Here is an 18,666-nt window from a genome sequence, read left to right as displayed (position 1 = left end):
AAAATAGCTTTCGGGAAATATCGGATTCTCATTGAAATACGACCGCATCAACTTCTCATGCCCTTCAATCCTTTCTCTCCACAACTTCGTCTACCGAACACCGATCCACCAAATTTTGGCTTCTTAACGGCGTGGTATGCTAATAGTAGCGATATGTTCTCCTCTTCCTCTTGGTCATACTCGTCATCCGATGAATCGTATGATGAACTCTACAAACATACATATAAAATTACTTAACTACAACTAACTATTATAGATAATTGGCGGATAGAGGCCGGCCGGCGGAGGTGCATGCCTTGCGAGCAAATCGGCGAGCACCATGCTCACGCCATGTTGTTAGCAAGCTCGAAGACGACGACGACGACATGGCGACGGTGGTGCGGAGGACAACGACGACGACGCGACGGCGCCGGGAAGGAGGAGGCGGAGGAGGAGCGCCGACTACTGCCCGTCGCTGGCGGCGGCGCGGGCGTCACAGAGCGGCGGAGCACCCGCCGCTGCCGGGAGGGGGCGCGGGCGAAGCGGATCTACGCCACGGCGGCGGCTGGATTTCGCGGCGGCGGTCGGTGGGGAAATGAGGGCGCGGGCGCGGGGGGGGGGGATTTCCTGCCGTTGGCTTTTCGCGCGTGGACGAGCGATGACGCGCGCTGTAGCCGACGCGTCACATATGGCGCTCCGGATTGTGCAAAACACCGCGCGCCCAAATTTTTTGCAGCGCCGCGCCGTTTACCGCGCCTGCTGGAGCGCCCGAATTCCTCCCGCGCGTTGCATACCGGCCGTTTTTTTGCAGCGCGGCCTATATAGCGCGCCTGTTGGAGATGTTCTTAAGGTGTGAACCTATAGATTTACTGTGGCAGCACAAACTTTGCCATTTCTCTATATAATCGATACATATTCAAGGTGTGTTCTCGAGAGAGAAAAAAAAGAATAATAGAGGAGATGATTAATTTGCGCACGACTCAGATTCTGATCAACTTTACAACGCACAACAGGTCTATATATAAAGAGAAGGTAGAGGCGCCTCCGTTTACGCAACGAACCGATCGAGCACATTACCAAACCTACAAAATCGCGGCGCGCGCGGATCCCTCGGCCGCCGCACCCGCGCGCACGGAATAATTGTTGAGATCGATCAATGGATCATCAGGAGGACGATCACGATGACCTCGTCGCCGAGTTCATGCACGTCACGGCCTGCTCCTCCCTCGCGGACGCCGCCCAGCACCTCGCCTCCTGCGGGTGGCGCCTCGACGAAGCCGTAGACCTCTACTTCGCCACCGTCGCCGGATCGTCGGAGGCAGTGCGCGCTCCGATCCCTGCCCGCTCCGACACTCTCTACGGCGCCACCTCCTCCCGCCAACCACCTGCAGCCAGACCTACCGGATGGGAGAGCGACAGCGAGCACGGCAACCTCGTAGCAGCTCCAGCGGACCACCGCCGCCGTCGTCGTCGCCGCCGCCGCCGCCGTGATGACGAAGGCGCCTCGGCCGACAACGCGGAACCGGCGGCCAAGAAGAAGACCCTGGCCGAGCTCTTCAGCCCGCCGCTCGACCTCACCTACAAGGGCGGCTTCCACGACGCCAAGTCGCACGCGGCGGAGACGTCCCGCTGGCTGCTCGTCAGCGTGCAGGCCACCGCCGAGTTCGCGTCGCACCAGCAGAACCGCGACGTCTGGGCCAACGACCTCGTCGCGCAGGCCGTCAGGGACCACTTCGTGCTCTGGCAGGTCGACGTCGGCGACGACGAGGGCGAGGGCGGCAAGGTCTCCTGCTACTACAGGCTCGCCCACGACAAGATGCCCGTCGTGCTCGTCGTCGACCCTGTCACCGGGCAGATGATGCGGAAGCTGCGCGCCGCCACCGACCCAAACGAGATCCTCGTCATGGCCGAGAGCTTCGCCGACAGGAAGCCGCCCATCATGCCTCTCAGATCCGCAAAGAACAATCTACTTGCTGTATCATCAGCCGCGCCGAGCAGTAGCCCATCTGGAAGTTCATCAGGTGAGAAGAAAGAACCGGCAATCACGGCGAGGAAGCAAGGCGAGGCCGTCGCGGCGGCGGCTGCGGCCGGCGGGGAGAAAGCCTGCAAACTGAGGGTTCGGTTCCCCGATGGCCAGGTGCTTACCAAGGAGTTCGGGGCCAAATGCAGCGTCGCTGCACTCTTCGCGTTTTGCCGGTCATCAGTCGCCAACAACGGGGAAGAGAAGCCGTTTCGGCTCATGCGTTTCACAGGTGGCTCCATGCAACAGATTAGCCACGAGAATGTTTCGTTCGAGGATCTGGGATTACACATGTCCACTGTTTCTGTGGCTCTTTGCTAGGTTCCTATCTCTACTCTACTACTGTCGACCAAACATATCTTCTTTCTTACATATTTCGAAGTCTAAGATGTACAAGTAGCTTCTTGTTTTTTTTTTTTTTGAATTGTACATATCTGGACGCACTTCAGTATGTATGTTCAGTTCAGATGCAATCCACATTACAATATCTAAAACACTTTGTGGCTTTCAAAATCCAAGCCACACTTTTGTGGCTGCCACACTTGCCAAAATTAGGCTTGGCAAAGTTTGGCTGGGAACCACACAAGTTCTTAGAAAGGAGGGAGTAAACCTCAAAGAACATAAAAGAATGAAATGTAACTGCTATAGTGGATCTAATCTAGTGTTAATTGTGTAATTAGCAAATAACCAAGCCAAATGATGTTCGGTGTTCCGCCGCCTCCATGCCTACCCGCGTTGTTCTTAGACACCCTACAGAGTGACACCGTTTGGATTCTTTTTTGCGCAAAAAACATATCCATGGTTTGAAATAGACCGAAATTTATAAGTTCATTGTGCCAATTTTCGTGATTCAAAGTTCGGGTACGCTTTAGCATGGGAGCTTGCGGAGTGGATAGACTAGTTAAATGCATATGTCATGTACTGCCTTATCATGTTTGTGGGGCATCCTCGAGCCTTCTGCTACTAATTGATTTGTACGCCTCATCTTGAGAAGAAACTAGGTAAATGAAAGATGTTTATATCGCCAAATTTCTAGTAGATCTCTGTTGCAAGATGGGAGTACACATATTATTTTGTACTGGGAAAGTGTTGTACTTTTTAAACAATTGAATTGCACATTACATTTTCAGTCCGAAGAATCAAGGGGGCATGTTAACTTTTATTTTGAGAAATAATCAAAGGTGATATGCTAGTGCTTCAAAATGAGCTGGAAGTTTCAGCTCCCATTTAGAAGAGCCACTAATCGTTTAAATGGACTTACAATTGTGTCTACAGGGTTGTTTTCAAATTTTCTAAAAAGTTGTAAGAGCGTCTCTCGCATATTCCCCCAAAATTTAACTCCATAAAGCTAGTTTTAGGGAGGCTAAAAGAATGGGTACTGGGAGGTTCTCATTTGGCAGATCCCCAATAACTTAACTCTCAGTAATATTTCTTTTGCTATTTCTCACCTATTGTGCACATAAATACCATCCAAATCAAGTTTTGACATCATGTTAATTCAAATTTTGTTGTTTCAACCGTACAAAAGTTGCATATCCATAAGTTTTGTAATTTATAAATTAAAATTCAATCATAAATTAGGGTCCTAATGAAGGAAGTAATTCAAATAAAACATGATTATACATGAATGAACTATTTGCCCATGACATTGTCAAATGTGCTCGACATGGTCATCCCAGAGTAACAATGCCAAAACCATAGATCCCCAACTTCAAGTATGATTGTTGGATCATGACAAGACCAGTGACATGCTCATGACATGTGGTCGAAAATTATTCCTTCGCCAATGCATGCAATCTAGACATCCATCTTGAAGTGTCCTTTGCATTGGGTGCTCTCAAATACTCGCCTCCAAAAAATACAGTTATAGACTCTATGCAATTCTTCACATTCTTGATGGTTACATCCTCCCCAATGCGGAAGTATTTTGTATTCATTGGCGAGGTCAGTTGGAAAATCATACTCGCTCTCATACGTAAGTTATCTTATGCAAAGTACAATGGCCAAGTAGTTCTCTAGTTGCATTTCTCCTGTGCTTGAAATATTCCTCCTCTGCTTGAAATATTCTTGAAATAACTCAGTGGGACAGATGTCTAGAAATGTGTAAAATTTAGGCAAACTTGACCATAATCTCCTAGGATGGGACACCGATATTTTTCTTAGAAAACAATATGTTGAAAAGTAGATGCTTAGAAATACATAAAATTTATACAAATTCAGTCAAAATCTCCTAGACGGGACAACGATCATTAAGTTTTATTTTAATACAGAAAACAATATGTTGAAAAGAAAATGTCCAGAAATGTTTGAAAATTTGGACATTTGAAAAAAAATTGGGGCGTTGCGAGAATCGAACTCGCGACCTCTCGCACCCAAAGCGAGAATCATACCACTAGACCAAACGCCCTTTGATGGAAGTTTCTGCTAATCAAGAGATATCATATGATGATTATCCTTAATTGTCTTGGTGGCCACATTTCCCTCTCATATTTTCCCTCCCCCCTCCGAATTCTTCATTTCCCTCCTCGCCGCCACTACATCTCTCTCCGCCGCGCACGCAGATTCCCACACCTCGCCGGCCGCCGCAGTCATGGAGGACGCCGGCGACGATCTGGACCTCCTCATGTCCCTGGACGAGGATGGCGCCCAGGTCGTCCTCGAGACCCCTCCGTCCTCCCCGCCCCCCGCCGGCGGCCACGGCGCCTACACCCCTCCGAGGGCGGCGCCCCGCCCCGGCGGCACCGACATGTCCGTCTTCCGCGACGCCGTCAAGGACTACATCGAGGCCGTCCCGGCCTCCACCTCCGGATCCGGCCCCAAGCGCCCCAAGCTCCCCAAATCGACCCAAACCCTCGTCGACAACTACTCCGGCCTCCGCATCAAGAACATGGCCATCTCGCCGCTCGAGATCGCCGACCGCTTCGCCGACGTCCGATTCGTCCGCATTTCCGCCTTCCAGTACGTTCTTTTTCTGATTTCCCCCCGAATCACCTTTTTTTCTCTTGCTATAACTGTACATTCCGAGTCGCGTACTCATCTGTAGTATTTGGGGAACAGGAACCTGGCCGGCGGCGACACCTTCTCGGGCTGCTGGGCGACCGCCGGCGTGGTGCTGGACAAGGGCACGACGCGAGTGAGCGCCCAGGGGCAGGACTACAGCATCTGGAAGATGGGCGCGCTGGACGACTCCGAGGTGTCCGTGTTCCTCTTCGGGGACGCCCACACCCACTACTCTGGCGGCGCCGTCGGCGACGTCTTCGCGCTCTTCAACGGCAACGTCCGAGTGGACAAGGCGGTACTATGCTTGGTCTCGATAAATTCATGCCCTGGGGCTGAATGCCATGATGGGTGATGGTGAGTTGATTTTTGTTGGTGGTGATGTTTGTGCAGGGGAAAGGGTTCTCGGTGAGTGTTGGCTCAGTGGGGCAGATGATGAAGATGGGCGTCTCGGCGGATTTCAGTCTCTGCAAAGGGAAGAGAAAAGATGGGATGGCTTGCACCATGGCCACAAACAAGTATGCAGTACTTCTTCCTGCACGATGAGATTTATCTCTGAAAAAATGTAGTTGCACATTGTCAATAAGATTCAGGAACACCGAGGAATTTTTGTGCTCATCGCCTTAGAGATAGTAACACTTACCAGGAATGCAATATGTGGTAGCACCGAAATGACATTAAGCCCATTTAGGCGTATGTTGGCCTTCCTATGATCAGACCCTTGTCAAGGTATGACGATCATGGCAACCCATCGGCAAGTGGCGGACCCAGAACATTTACGAAGCTCGGGCAAACATGCTTACGAAGTCTATTTTCGAACAAAATCGCCATAGAAAATCACAAACGCAAGCAGGTAGACTGACGGAAGCCTGGGCGGTTGCCCGGGCAGGAGGGATGCTAGATCCGCCCCTCCATCGCATACTTTAACAGTATGCTCATAAGCACATTGTATTTTTGGTTGATGACCATGATCAAATCACACTAATCAAGGGTTTAGTGGGTTATTTGTATGGATTTTCCTATATAGTTTCTGCTATTTGAATCATGGCTTCGTGATTACATGGTTTGCTTTCTTGAAATGACTAGATTAGACAACCCCCAAAACAAATGGTGGAATGATTATAGTTTCTAGTATTTGAATCATAGATTGTTGTTGTAGAGACAAAAGAGTACATGTTACTAGAATAGTGAGAAAAATTTGTGCTCATGCCTCGGAGATATTAGCATTTACCAGGAGAGCATTATCTGCTGGCACTGAAATGACATGAAGCCCATTTAGACATACGGTCTCCTTCCTCTGGATATGACCAGACCCTGGTCACTGTGTGAAGACCATAGAAACAACCATAGTATAGTTTAGCGGTGTGCAAATTGTCTTCCTGGCTGATGAACATGTTCGATTCACACCAATCATGTCTTGCCGGATTGTTTGTATGAATTTAGATTTACAATATAATTGTCTGGCATTTGAGCTGTGGCTTGGGTAGCTAGTTGACCTTGAAATCACCAAATTAGACAATCCCCTAAAGAAATTATGGGAGGGTTATTTTATGGGTATTTCAGATAGCATTGTTGTTGTCCCTACATGGTGAGTGTTGCTTTTAAGTCTGAAATTTTCAATGGTGGAAGCAAATTGTAATTGAACATCTTTTCTTTATCCTGGTTTTGCCTTCAAAAGTTGTTATGTTTAGTTGTAGAGCTGATTTCACATCTTTTCATTTACATTATGGCTAAATTGCAAGAACAAATGTACATTGGTTTAGATAAATGATATTCTCATTCCGAACTTCTAATGTTCCTTTTCAGGCGTAAGGGATCATACTGCAAATTTCATTCCTCGGTAAGGTTATAATAGCTGTCACTATTTTGCAACTGAGGCAAGACAGGCATGCAGTTTTTTATTGTGGATTAATTATGCTTGCTTCCCACGGACAGAACACATCATCACAGAAGCACTTTACTGGCAGAGCGGAGCTTAAGGGTGGGTAAGTGAATCCCAAAGAGAATGGTCCTAGCTTTCCTTGTATTCCCCAATAGTTCCTCGTCATATCCACATAATTCTGTACACTTTCTTCTTCTTCAGAAACTTTCAGTTTGCTGCCAATTTACGCTCCAGAGGGATTTACATGGTCAAGCCTCCCTCAGAGCAATCTGGTCCAAGAAATCCATCAAGACCAGTGAAAGTAATGTCAGTCGATGGACTGAAAAGGGCTTTAAGGTATTCTAAGTACTTCTGTGTTCATTGTTTCTCCTTATATTCGACGATAAACATGAACTTCTGTAGCGAACAAAACGATGGTGTGAATTGTGAAATACACAAATATGTGTTTCAGATAATCTGTATACCGTTGTATTGTCCAAATGTGAATTCTGAAGGATCCTCTAGTATATGACGACAGACTAATGATTGAAAATGCATCAGCCCTTTTAATAGCATGAACTGAATTCCTTGCCATGTTAAACATGATATTTCTTAATTCTCATATTGTCTTGCAGTCATGCAGATAAAGTGACCAGTAAGAACAACTCTCAGGGCATCAGGTTCCTCTCCCATGTCACAGGTAAAAACCTCACTCTTCATCTGTTTCATCTCATACTTCAATGGGAGTTGCACCTGTTTGATGCAAAAAATTCTGCGGTCATCTTGCAGTCGCAATTGATTTTCTTTCTGCATTGAGCAGGCGGCACTGAACCGAAACTCGTGAGGAATGGTGCTACAGTTCTGGAGAAGCCGATGTCAACCTGGAGCAGCCTTTCAGCAAAGCTGAGCGCAAGCAGAAGGTGAGGCGCAACATTCCCAGTTCACCTACCCGTAGTCTTCACCGCTCTATCGAGCAATTCATTTCAACTAAGTGACCTTTATTTACATGCAGAGCGACATCTTCTGGCACCAAGTTAGCACCCAAACCGAGCCTGCAGAAGCAAGAACAAGACGCCAAGAGAAGAAAGGCGAATGAACCTCCGGGGAACACAATCGAGCTGGACCTAGGCAGCTCAGATGACGAGGAGATCGACATAGTGCTCCGACGCTGATTGGCCTAGCCCACTTTTCCAGTGGATGTCGATGTACAAGTGGCGCAGCCTAGCCAGGTTCATGGTTTAGGGACACATTTTCTTGAGTGGCTGTAAATGTACAACCAAGAGTGAACAGGGATATTCTACAGAGTTGCAAGTGCCGTTTCACAGACAACACATGATGTAGTTGAGGCGCCTATGTATATTTGATTCCTTGTTTAAGAGGTGATGATCTGAAATACCGGGGGCTATTGTTTTCTGTTCGCCTGAATTTTGATCTTGATCCATGAGCATCCAAAAGGACACAACACGTGCCAGGTCTGGAGCTTCTTCTGTTAAAATATTACGTAAGTTGATATGTTCAACGTCCCCGGCATCTCTTAATAGAATGGATGTTATTGGTTGCATTGAACTTGAGTAAATGTTCCAACAATTGTACATTTCTTGCCAGCAGGTGTACGAGGTATCAACGAGGATTCGTACTCTTTATAGGCAGAATGTGCCGTGAAAACTTAGGCTGAGCTACACGTAGCTCTTTATTTTCAAACACTCAGAATTGTTAGAATTTGTTATCTCTATGTAACCTAAAATATAAATCAGTTTATATTGAGATTTTACACCACTGGAGCATTCATCGTTGGTTATCTGTAGAATTTTGTTTCAGATTTTTTGAAACTTTAAAATACGAATTTTAAGTGTTAAAAAACAAAGAGCTACATGTAGCTTGGCCTCGAAAACACCATATGGTACTTTATTGAACAAGTTGGCCAAGTATAAGTTGCGTTTGGTCACTCTAGTACAGACTCTACTTTGTCATTAGAGGAGCTAACTAACCAAATGGCAAAGCCTAACCTTGAAAAACTAAATAAATGTTACTGACTGATCGGCAAACCTCTAGCGTCGAGGGCAGTGCACCTATCTGGAACGGATGGGTGGACACAGAAACAAGTTCAGCACAGACGTTGTCAGTATCATCCCACATTCAAGGAGCAATAAGCAGGCTAAGGGACCAGGTTTGATCTGCTTCCGAACAGTGCTAATCACCAGCAGCACAGCACGAAGCAGAAGAGCGAGGGGCCATCCTGCACCCTGGACCATCTGGAACAGATGGGTGCATCCACAAGAAAACAAGCAGAGAATCCAACGATTCAGCACAAACACAGCAGGAAAACATATGAAGCTCACCACAAGAAAGTCATGCATAAGATCCAACTAGCATTAGTGCAGAATAACCAGCAACCAGCATCTCCTCATAACCAGGTTCAAGAGTGCACCAAATATCACCACCAAAAAAGAACGGAGTCAGCTCAGCAAATGGTAAGACCTCCCGATCCACCGGATCCAGAACCTACTTACAACTTCACCCTAGCATAGTTTTTCGAACCACAGACGGTTAACAGCTGCTCCCAGGCACTACCAGCGCCACCGTTACCTCTTCTTGCTGGTTATTCGCGTTACTTGTCAGGGCGGCGACCTTCACTCGAACGCCCACGCGTTCTCCTTGCGCACTTCCTCCTCTTCCTCTGGGGTGAAGTCGTTCTTGATGTTGAAGGTCGCGCGGATCTCCTCTGGGGTCTTGCCCTTGATCATGTCAGCCACCGTCTGGCAGGTCAGGTCAAGCAGCCCCTTGATGTTCAGGTAGTTTGCAGCCTGTCCAGGGATATACAAGCATACTGATAAGGTACATACACGAGACACGAAACAGATTAAACATATAATAAACTGGAGCATCATCCACTTGTTCGGGCACAAGTTCATACTTGAACAAGAGCAAGACATTATTATCAACAAAAATAGTACTCCAACCTGGAGTACTATCTTCAGGTTGAGTTGACCTTTTCGGTACTGAACAACTGCCAATATTATATTATAGCTTAGACCGAGGATAATGTTTCAGTGCAGAGAATTATACACCACCAAGATGCCCACAGCAGCTATATAAAACAAGGACGTGTCTAGCGGGCGGCCGCGTGCCCGATGGTTGTTCCTGGCGCCCCGCCGATTTAGGAAAGTTTCTGTCGCCTCGATAGAAAAGGAAATAAAATAATCTGTCATCTGTCTCCGCTCGATCAGTGCCCACCAGGCTCCACTTTCCAATGCCGAATCGTCCCCGCCCCATTCCCCGCTCCAGCCAGGAGCATCACCCCCGCCGGCCACGCGCACCGCCCCGGCCAACCGTGCTCGCCGCCGTCCAACCATCTAGAGGCCCCGCCGCCGACCTCCCCTCTAGACGCGCTCCCGCCGTCGGCTTCGCTCCAACGTGGGCAGGACGCCGGGCTCCCACTGCACGAGCTCCGACCTGGATCCCCGCTGCCTGCCTCCTCCCGTCCGCCGCCAACTTCCCCGCGAGACCGTGCGCCTGTCTCAGTCCTGCAGCTCGCAGAACCCAGGGGGCAGGGGGCCATGTCGCTCCACTCGGCGCAACTCCCACTTCAGCACATGGCCTTTGGTCCCAAGCGACCTCCCGCTGTGGCACACCCATCTTCCGACCTCAAGCTCTCAATGGAACCCACGGCAGCCGGAGTTAGCAGTAGGGCATCGTTTACTGGATGAAATCGGGAGGGATCGAGCGATACTCGGAAGAAGATAATGGAGAGAGATGTGCACATACATTGAGTGGTCGGTCCCATGTGAAAGAGAAGTTTGGTACGGAAAACTTACCATGTGAAAAATAAAGGAGTATTTTATTGCCTAAAATCATATAATAGTTGCTAAAAATGCTAGTTTCTTGCCTACCCGTAGTTTGTTGCCTAAAATAACATGTAGGTGCTATTTTATTGCCTAAAATCACATAATAGTTGCTAAAAATTTGCTCAGGTACAAATGTTGCGTCGTCGGGCTAAAGTTCCTCCGGCGCGAGACACCTAACTGACAGGACTGAAAGGATTGGTCGGCTTTGTTCCTCATTTTTTTTAGACGGAGGATTCCTCGTTGTAGAAGAAAAAGGACAGGAGAGAAAACAAGAACATAGGAAAAGAGTAAAATAAATGTCGGGTTGTGCCCTTCATCCATCCGCTATAAAGTTGTGCACTACAATTGCACCATCGGGCATCAAAGTTGTTTTATCAGGCAACACAATTGCTACGTTGGCATCAAAGCAACTTTGGTGCCCATCTAAGCAACTTTAATGCCCCTAAAGCAACTTTAGTGCTTAACGGCGGAACTTTGATGTCCGACAAAGCAACTTTGAAAAGAGCAATTTTAGTGTCCATTAGAGGAACTTTGGTGCCTAACGGTGCACCCTTGGTGTCCGACAAAGCAAGTTTTGTACATGACAAGGCAATTTCGGTGCCAAAAAGTGCTATTCTATTGCTCAACAAATCAACGTTTAATGCCCTACATGGCATCTTTCGTGCGTATAAGCGCAACTTTGGTGTCCAAAAGAGAAATTTTGGTGTGCGACGATGCAATTCTAGTGTGCTATAATGCCTAATAGGGCAACTTTGATATCCGACGTCACAATTTTGGTGCCTGAAGACGCAACTTTGGTGTCCAACGACACAAATTTGGTGCCCCGAAGGCGCAACTTTGATGCCCAACACAATTTTTTTTTGTGCTGGTAGAGTAATTTTGGTGTCCGGCAGCACAACTTTAGTGCCGACTAAACAAGTTTTGTGTCCGATAGAGCAATTTTTGTGCCAACGGAGCAATTCTCGTGCTCGACCCGACAATGTTTTCTATTTTCCTCTCGTACTTGTTGTTTCTCCCGTTCATTTCTTCCCAGCGAGCAATCCATCGAAAAAAGACAGAAACAAAGCCAACCAATCCCTCCACCCCCACCCTTGCGTGGCTCGCGTACGTCAAAGTTACTCTGCCGCACACCTGAGTTACTCTATTGGCATCAAAATTGCTCTGTCGGGCACCAAAGTTGCTCTATGAGACATAGAAATTGCTCCGTCGGGCACAAAAATTGCTCCATCGGGCACAAAAATTGCTCAGTCGGGCACCTATATTGTGTTGCCGGGCACCAAAATCTGAAGTTGTGTACATATGTTAGAGCATCTTCAGTCGCGTCCCCCAAATGAGGTTTGGGGGACAAGAAATGGGGGAAAAAATTATCCAGTCGCGTCCCCCAAAGCTAATTAGCGCCTCATTTTGTGTCCGGCGTCCCCGGTAGAGACTCTATGCATAGAGTCTCTACCGGGGACGCCGGACACAAAAACAGCGTCCGGATGCATGCATGCAGCCCCTAGTCCCCACATGCTAGTCTCTTTCCCCACACTTTCTCTCACCTACTTTTCCCATATGGGGTGGTCTCCTCTATTAAAATGCATGCATCCGGACGCTGTTTGAGGGACGCGGCTGGAAAGGGCCTCTTTTTTGTACAGATTTTTGGTTTTTTTTTGTCCGGCGCGGTCCCAAGCGTGCCCCAAATCATTTGTGCCAGACGGTTTTTGAGGGACGCGACTGGAGATGCTCTTACGAAGTTGCTCACGGATGTTTTGAACTTGGTGAGAGATCCACGTGCTGCGACCATGCCCCGAAGACAGAGATCCACGTGCTGCGACCATGCCCCGAAGCCACAACCCGCGCATGCCCGCCAGAGCCCAGATCGAGCCCCCGCCACCATGCGCGACCGGAGCATCACCACGCGCCGCTGCCTCGAGCACATGCCATCCGCACCACCACCACACGCCCTCTCTGCCCTGCCACCGCACGCTGCTGCGCTGTCGAGAACCGCCGCCGTCGCCTAGGCCAGCGGCTAACGCGCGAGGGCACGAACCACCTACCACCGCCCACTTCCGGCCGCCTCCACACGCGAGAGGACGCCCCTGGCGCAGCACGTCGGCCGTCGCCACGCCAGGCCCTGCCGACCTCCGCCGAGATGCACCGCCGCCAAGGGAGACCGCCGCCCGCACAGCCCGCCTCGCGCTGGGTAAGGGAAGGCCTGCCGCCGCCAGCACCGCACGGGCTTTGCCCGGCAGCGCCCACTAGCGGCGGCAGGGGAGGGAGGGGAGAGGAGGTTGGGGGCTAGGGTTTCCCCCTAGGTCGCCGCGGGGACGACTCGAGGAGTAACTCTATAACATCAATAGACAACTTTGTAGCACCGAGCACCAATTTGGGTCGTCGGACACCAAACTTGCTCTTTTAGGCACCAAAGTTGCACCTTCGGGCACCAAAGTTGCACCGTCAGATATCAAAGTTCCATCGTCTAACACTAAATTTGCTCTTTTAGACACATAAATTGCACCGTTAGATATCAAAGTTACACCGTCTAACACCAAATTTGCTCTTTTAGACACCAAAATTGCGCTTTTGAGTACCAAAGTTGCGTCATCCGACATCAAAAATATGTAGCCGCAGAAAGTTGATTTGTCGGGCGGCGTTGTCGTGCACCGAACTTCCCTTTCTGCATTAGCGCTAGGCATAAAAATCCCTTTCTCGCTTTGGAGCTTGCCCACGATGGTGCAAGAAGCTGCGACGTGATCCGGCCTCGCATCTAAGCCGGGAACCAACAAAGACAGATTACACAACAAACCGAAGCGATGCATAAACCGAACAGGGATTGTGTAGCTTCGGGAGTGAAACTCATCGGCAAAATTCAGTCAACCAGCCCGTATCCGGTGGAGCGAGAGGCCAGCGGCGCGATTAGACGAGGTACATGGAGGGGATTCTGGTGTAGCAAGAGGTCGGGGTAGGTACAGGCGGCGCGGTTGGGTTTGTCGGCCCGGCGCAGCGGAAAGGCGCCACGCGGGGCTGGTCCGCCGGTGAAGGGAACCGGCTGGTCCGTTGGGGAGCCGGCGCGGGCGTGCTCGTGGTGTTCCCCGCCGGCGCTTGGAGCCGGTGCAGCGCGCTTGGGTGGTCCGCCGGCGAAGGGAGTCGTGGGCGGTCAGGCGAGCCTGAAACTGGCGATAAACGGTGGCGGAGTGCGATGTCGCCGCTCGCCGGAGCACCATGGCGGCGCGGGAGCACCAAAAATGAAGGAGACCAGGAGGAGAAGCAGCGCCAGAGGAGAACGGTGGAGGGTTTCACGGTGGCGGAAGACATGCGCCGGTGAGGGGAGATGGGCGGCGAGCATCCGTGGCAGAAGCTAGCCGAAGCTCGAAGGGATACAGAGAGAAATAAATTTGTCTCTATGCGCATGTGCTCGACTGGTCATACTTCGCTCGCTGCACAGCTCGTTTTGTCATATAGCGTGTGCGCCCAGGACTTCCATCTGGCACGCGCCCGCTCGCAAGAATTTGGGATAAAACAATATAGCCTACCAGCTAGGAGCAGAAGCATGACATACTATATTATGTGCAAAAAGAAAGCAAAGCAAAGACCAAGACAAAGCGAAGCAATAGATACAAGCAGTCAAGCAAAGCAATGAATAATAATATCCCCATCAAAGACTACCACAGAGCAACAAATAAATCTCAGGTCTCTTGCTCCCTTATGGGAGGCATACCTTGTTCCCTTATGGGAGGCATAATTAAAAGTTGAACACAAACAGATAATCTACAACAGCCTTCTTGTCTGGGCATGCAGCACTAAACCCCCACAAGCCTAGTGGCTACTAAACCATACCATATCTTACTGGCTTGCTGGCAGTTTCAACAGGCTTCTACACATCTAACAAAAGCAAAGCAAGTCAAATTTTATTGGATTAATTAATGTTCCCAAGGGAAACAAATGTGCTTCAAACTAAAACAGGAAACACAAGCGATGCAAGAAGCCTCTGCAAAGAACTCCACAGAAGAAATAAAGTGAGTGCTCAGAACTAAAACAGGAAAAAGAATCAGCTATGTAAGAAGCTTGGATACGAACACATATCATGATCTGTAAACAAAACATGAAACAGCAATCAGCTCTGTAAGAAGCTTGGTGAGAATCAAATGTCACGGCCTGCAACTACATAGAATTTCACAACCACATGCCAAGCAGATCCCTTTTCATTACAAAGAAACCTGTCACTAAATAAAACATCAGACATCTACTAAATCTTATGCAACACAGTAGACACTTTCAGTAATATCATCAAGTCGCTCATCAGATGACAGGTGATCCATCATAATGATAACAGAGTTCAATTAAGCAGTTTGGGTCATGTAATAATGTGTACATGACACAAATAACCCAGAACGAACATAAAAATGGTCACTTTCTGAATAAAAATGGTTACTTCCCCCAAACAACGCCACAAGACCCTAGATCCCAAAATGAAACCCTAGTTTTCAGAAAACGGGCAACGAATCTGGGCAATCGCCGTTCAAAACCACAGAGCACAACCGGATCTGGGCAATCGCGTACTGGGAGGGAGTGGTTGGAGGAGAGGCTCACCAGGATGAGGTCGAAGAGGGTGGCCTGGTCGACCTTGACGAAGTCCTCGTCGAAGGTCTTGAGCTCGGTGCCGGCGGCGTTGGTGCTCATGTCGCCGTCGGGGGCGAGGGCGGCGCGCGTCTGGACGTGCTTCCTGCAGTACTCGATGACCTTGGAGAGGATCTTGGCGCTGACGTTGGGGAGCGGGATGACGCCGTCGCACTCGTCCTCGATCATGTGCTTGATGGTCTGCGACTCCAGCACCAGCACCTCCTCCACCTCGAACTCCTCGCCGTCGGAGCTCCGCAGGGTGCGCTTCCTCTCCGCCGCGTCCGCCATTGCTTGGTGGGGCTGGTGGGGAGGCGGAAACCCTAGATGAGGAGTGGAGAAACCCTAGGCGAGCTGAAGGCAGCGGCGGTGTTGTGGAGACGGAAGAGGAGGACAAGGGGCGGCTTTTATCAGTCCACTGATAAGAGCATCTCCAACCAAGCTCCCAGTCTATCCGTGGGCTGTCTGTTTGGGCCTCCCCAGTCCCCACATAGAAAATTTGTCGGCCTGGTCTTCTTTTGTTTACTACTAGTACAACCCTCTGGTCTTTTTTAATTAATTCAGATTTAGTTTTAATTTTATATTAAATTTAAGTCAATTAAAAAGAATCAGAGGAAGTACTTCTCTCCGTATTTAATCTGTATTTTATAAAAAATAAGATAAAGTGATGTTGCACTTGTTAGTACGGCTTAGATATATGAGCAACCAATTCAATCAACATTAAAAATAATAACCGTTCAGTAAAGAGAGCAAAACCATCTCGTTTAAGTGTTATTGTCAACTACAAGCTAGTGGAATGTAGACTAACGGTCTAGAATTCAAACTACTCCCCCTGTCCCACGAAATATGTCGGGTTGTCTAAATTCAGATGCATCCATACACTAAATAGTAGATAAACACATCTAAATTTTAACAAATATCAGATATGTTTCATGGAGCGAAGGGAGTATTTTAGAATGGATGGGATACTTACAATCAGGTTGGGATGACGCCGGACTTCTCTTATAATCTCTACATCGGGTTTTTGCTTAGTTAGAGCAAAGAGAATGAAGGAAAAAGAAGTTGTCTCCTCCTCCTAGCTAAGGATGATCCCTTATAAAAATTAGAGGAGGCTATTTTCTCCGGTGTACCATGTGTCTTCTCTTATCAACCTAATTTCTTACTAAAATTAATTGATTTTCATAACCATTCACAACGAAGATACATGAGCGCGAGTTGATCCACTCGTATGTCTTGAACACCATGGTGGAAGTGAAGCCGTACATCAAATAAGTGCTAACCATTTAGTTATTCGCAAATATTCACTCGTATGTTCGGGGCTAACTCTTCCTCCGTTCATTGTTATAGACAATTCACATCTAAATATTGGAGGTATACCCACAGGGATCCTACCCCGAAAGAATCCAAGGATATTTTCGATAAGGGCGATGGTCACGGTTTTAGTAGCTGGTTCTGTTGTTTGGTACTATCCTATCCAAATTTGCTTGCACTATCGACATTTGTCGATAATTTCTCGTTCTAAACTTCTCGTGCTAAACTTGTAGGCAAGAACTAACAAAGACATGAATCCCTTGCTAAGAAAAATTGCTAGGGGTTTTAACCATTTCGTCGACTCGTTCAATTCTTATGACGTGAACGGGTATTGCTTCCAGACCCATGAATAAACAACAAGCCGTACCAACAAGAAGACAATAAATAGCGGGGTGGTATGTCAAGGTGATGATGGACTCCATTACTATGGAAGAGTCGAGGGTATATACGAGCTGAATTACGGGTTTGACAAAGGGCTAAATCTCGTCGTATTCAAATGCCATTGGTTCGACCCACGTCGGGTGAGACGGGATCCTGAAATTGTATTGGTTGAAGTTGAGAGAAGCTTTGTTTATAAGGGAGATGACGTGTACATTTTGGCTACCCAGGCCTTCCAAGTATTCTATCTCCCGTACGCGTGCAAAAACCCGACAAAACGTCTACAGGGATGGAACGTAGTGATGACGATACCTTCACGCAATAGACCACCCCCGCCAAACAAGGACGATTACCGCCGTGTAGACCCCTCAACAAAGAATGTCGAGTTTTATCAAGAAGAAGGGCTCCCCGGTCATTTCACTATCGACTTATCGGCCGTTGATTGTTGGAGATATGCCCAAGAGGCAATAATAAAGTGGTTATTATATATCTTCATGTTTATGATAAATGTTTACATACCATGCTATAATTGTATTAACCGAAACATTGATACATGTGTGTTATGTGAACAACAAGGAGTCCCTAGTAAGCCTCTTGTATAACTAGCTTGTTGATTAATAGATGATCATCGTTTCGTGATCATGAACATTGGATGTTATTAATAGCAAGGTTATGTCATTGATGAATGATGTAATGGACACACCCAATTAAGCGTAGCATAAGATCACGTCATTAAGTTCATTTGCTATAAGCTTTCGATACATAGTTACCTAGTCCTTCGACCATGAGATCATGTAAATCACTTATGCCGGAAGGGTACTTTTGTCGTTGCCTAATCGACGGTACCTCGGAGGAGGGATCCTCACGAGGGGGAGAAGAAGTAGGGGCCATAGGGCGGAGTGCACACGGGACGGTGGTACGCGAGTTACCCAGCTTCGGAACACCCGCACGATGACGGGGCCTACCGCCGCTTGTCCGGAATTATCCGGGCGCTTTCGCGTTGTTACAATGAGTTGTGGTTGTGCCTCTAGGGCTCCCGTGATCCGGCTTATAAAGGCGCATGGATCTAGGGTTTACATGGAGAGTCCTAGCCGGAATACAAGTTGCCTAACTACGGTACAATGTCTTGCCGTGTACGTCAAGGATCCGCCTTCCTCTAAGTACGTGCCGGATCCGGATACTTCATGGGCCGTCACGGATCCGGCCTCCTTCGTAGGTCGGTTGAGATCCGGCTTCGTTCCTGGGCTGGACTTCATCCTTCAGGATCTACGAGCAACCGGGCCGCCCGATGGGCCACATGCCTCACCACCATCTATGGGCCACCCGAGCTTGCCGGATCTAGGCCATGCCGTTGATATACCCATAAAGTATACCCACAACAGTAGCCCCCGAAGTTCTCCGAGATTCATCATTCCTCCGACTTCATTCAACTCGGATCCGAAGAGAATCTTGAAGAGCTTCAAAAAACTTTTACTTGATTCCGGGTTCATTCACTCGGAAATCCTTCGTCTTCAGATTAGGTATCGCAACGGAGATTCCTTTTTTCCCGCGCACAACCTCCTTTTTTCCCGCGCTAAATTTTCGCAGATGCAAATCTTCAGCCGGAAATATCGGGAGTGCATGGTTAAGTTACCTCCACGTCGTTTTACCGCAATTGACCTAAGACACGTGTCATC

At 48.4% G+C, this 18,666-nt stretch overlaps 2 protein-coding genes and 1 non-coding gene across 3 annotated transcripts; 1 reads left to right on the top strand and 2 right to left on the bottom strand.

Moving 5' to 3' along the window:
- Positions 1 to 4,334: 4,334 nt before the first annotated feature.
- Positions 4,335 to 4,406, bottom strand: TRNAP-UGG. Its single transcript has one exon. It is a non-coding gene; the product is annotated as a tRNA-Pro (tRNA).
- A 180-nt stretch (positions 4,407 to 4,586) lies between these two features.
- LOC124699171 (protein MCM10 homolog) lies at positions 4,587 to 8,250 on the top strand. Its single transcript, XM_047231514.1, has 9 exons — positions 4,587 to 4,957; positions 5,057 to 5,294; positions 5,390 to 5,514; positions 6,803 to 6,836; positions 6,932 to 6,981; positions 7,080 to 7,214; positions 7,493 to 7,557; positions 7,678 to 7,777; positions 7,870 to 8,250. The coding sequence occupies exons 1-9, from the start codon at positions 4,590 to 4,592 to the stop codon at positions 8,027 to 8,029; spliced, it is 1,275 nt and encodes a 424-aa protein (XP_047087470.1). The 5' UTR covers positions 4,587 to 4,589; the 3' UTR covers positions 8,030 to 8,250.
- A 959-nt stretch (positions 8,251 to 9,209) lies between these two features.
- Positions 9,210 to 15,653, bottom strand: LOC124699170 (SKP1-like protein 1). The gene is made up of 2 exons (XM_047231513.1): positions 15,275 to 15,653; positions 9,210 to 9,661 (listed from the first exon to the last, which is right to left on the bottom strand). Exons 1-2 carry the CDS (start codon positions 15,590 to 15,592, stop codon positions 9,488 to 9,490), a joined length of 492 nt encoding a protein of 163 aa, XP_047087469.1. The 5' UTR covers positions 15,593 to 15,653; the 3' UTR covers positions 9,210 to 9,487.
- Between the last annotated feature and the right edge of the window lie 3,013 nt (positions 15,654 to 18,666).

The sequence above is a fragment of the Lolium rigidum genome, chromosome 3 (assembly GCF_022539505.1).
Source record: "Lolium rigidum isolate FL_2022 chromosome 3, APGP_CSIRO_Lrig_0.1, whole genome shotgun sequence".
Classification (NCBI taxonomy): Eukaryota; Viridiplantae; Streptophyta; class Magnoliopsida; order Poales; family Poaceae; genus Lolium; species Lolium rigidum.
Note: the sequence above shows the minus strand (reverse complement) of the source record. Positions and strands in the feature narration are given on the sequence as shown.

Coding starts and splice junctions, on each gene's coding strand:
- LOC124699171 (XM_047231514.1), top strand. CDS start 4,590: ATGGAGGACGCCGGCGACGATCTGGACCTCCTCATGTCCCTGGACGAG. Junction 6,837..6,931: donor ACTGCAAATTTCATTCCTCG/GTAAGGTTATAA, acceptor TCCCACGGACAG/AACACATCATCACAGAAGCA. Junction 7,558..7,677: donor GTTCCTCTCCCATGTCACAG/GTAAAAACCTCA, acceptor TGCATTGAGCAG/GCGGCACTGAACCGAAACTC.
- LOC124699170 (XM_047231513.1), bottom strand. CDS start 15,592: ATGGCGGACGCGGCGGAGAGGAAGCGCACCCTGCGGAGCTCCGACGGC. Junction 9,662..15,274: donor CCCTCTTCGACCTCATCCTG/GTGAGCCTCTCC, acceptor ATCCCTGGACAG/GCTGCAAACTACCTGAACAT.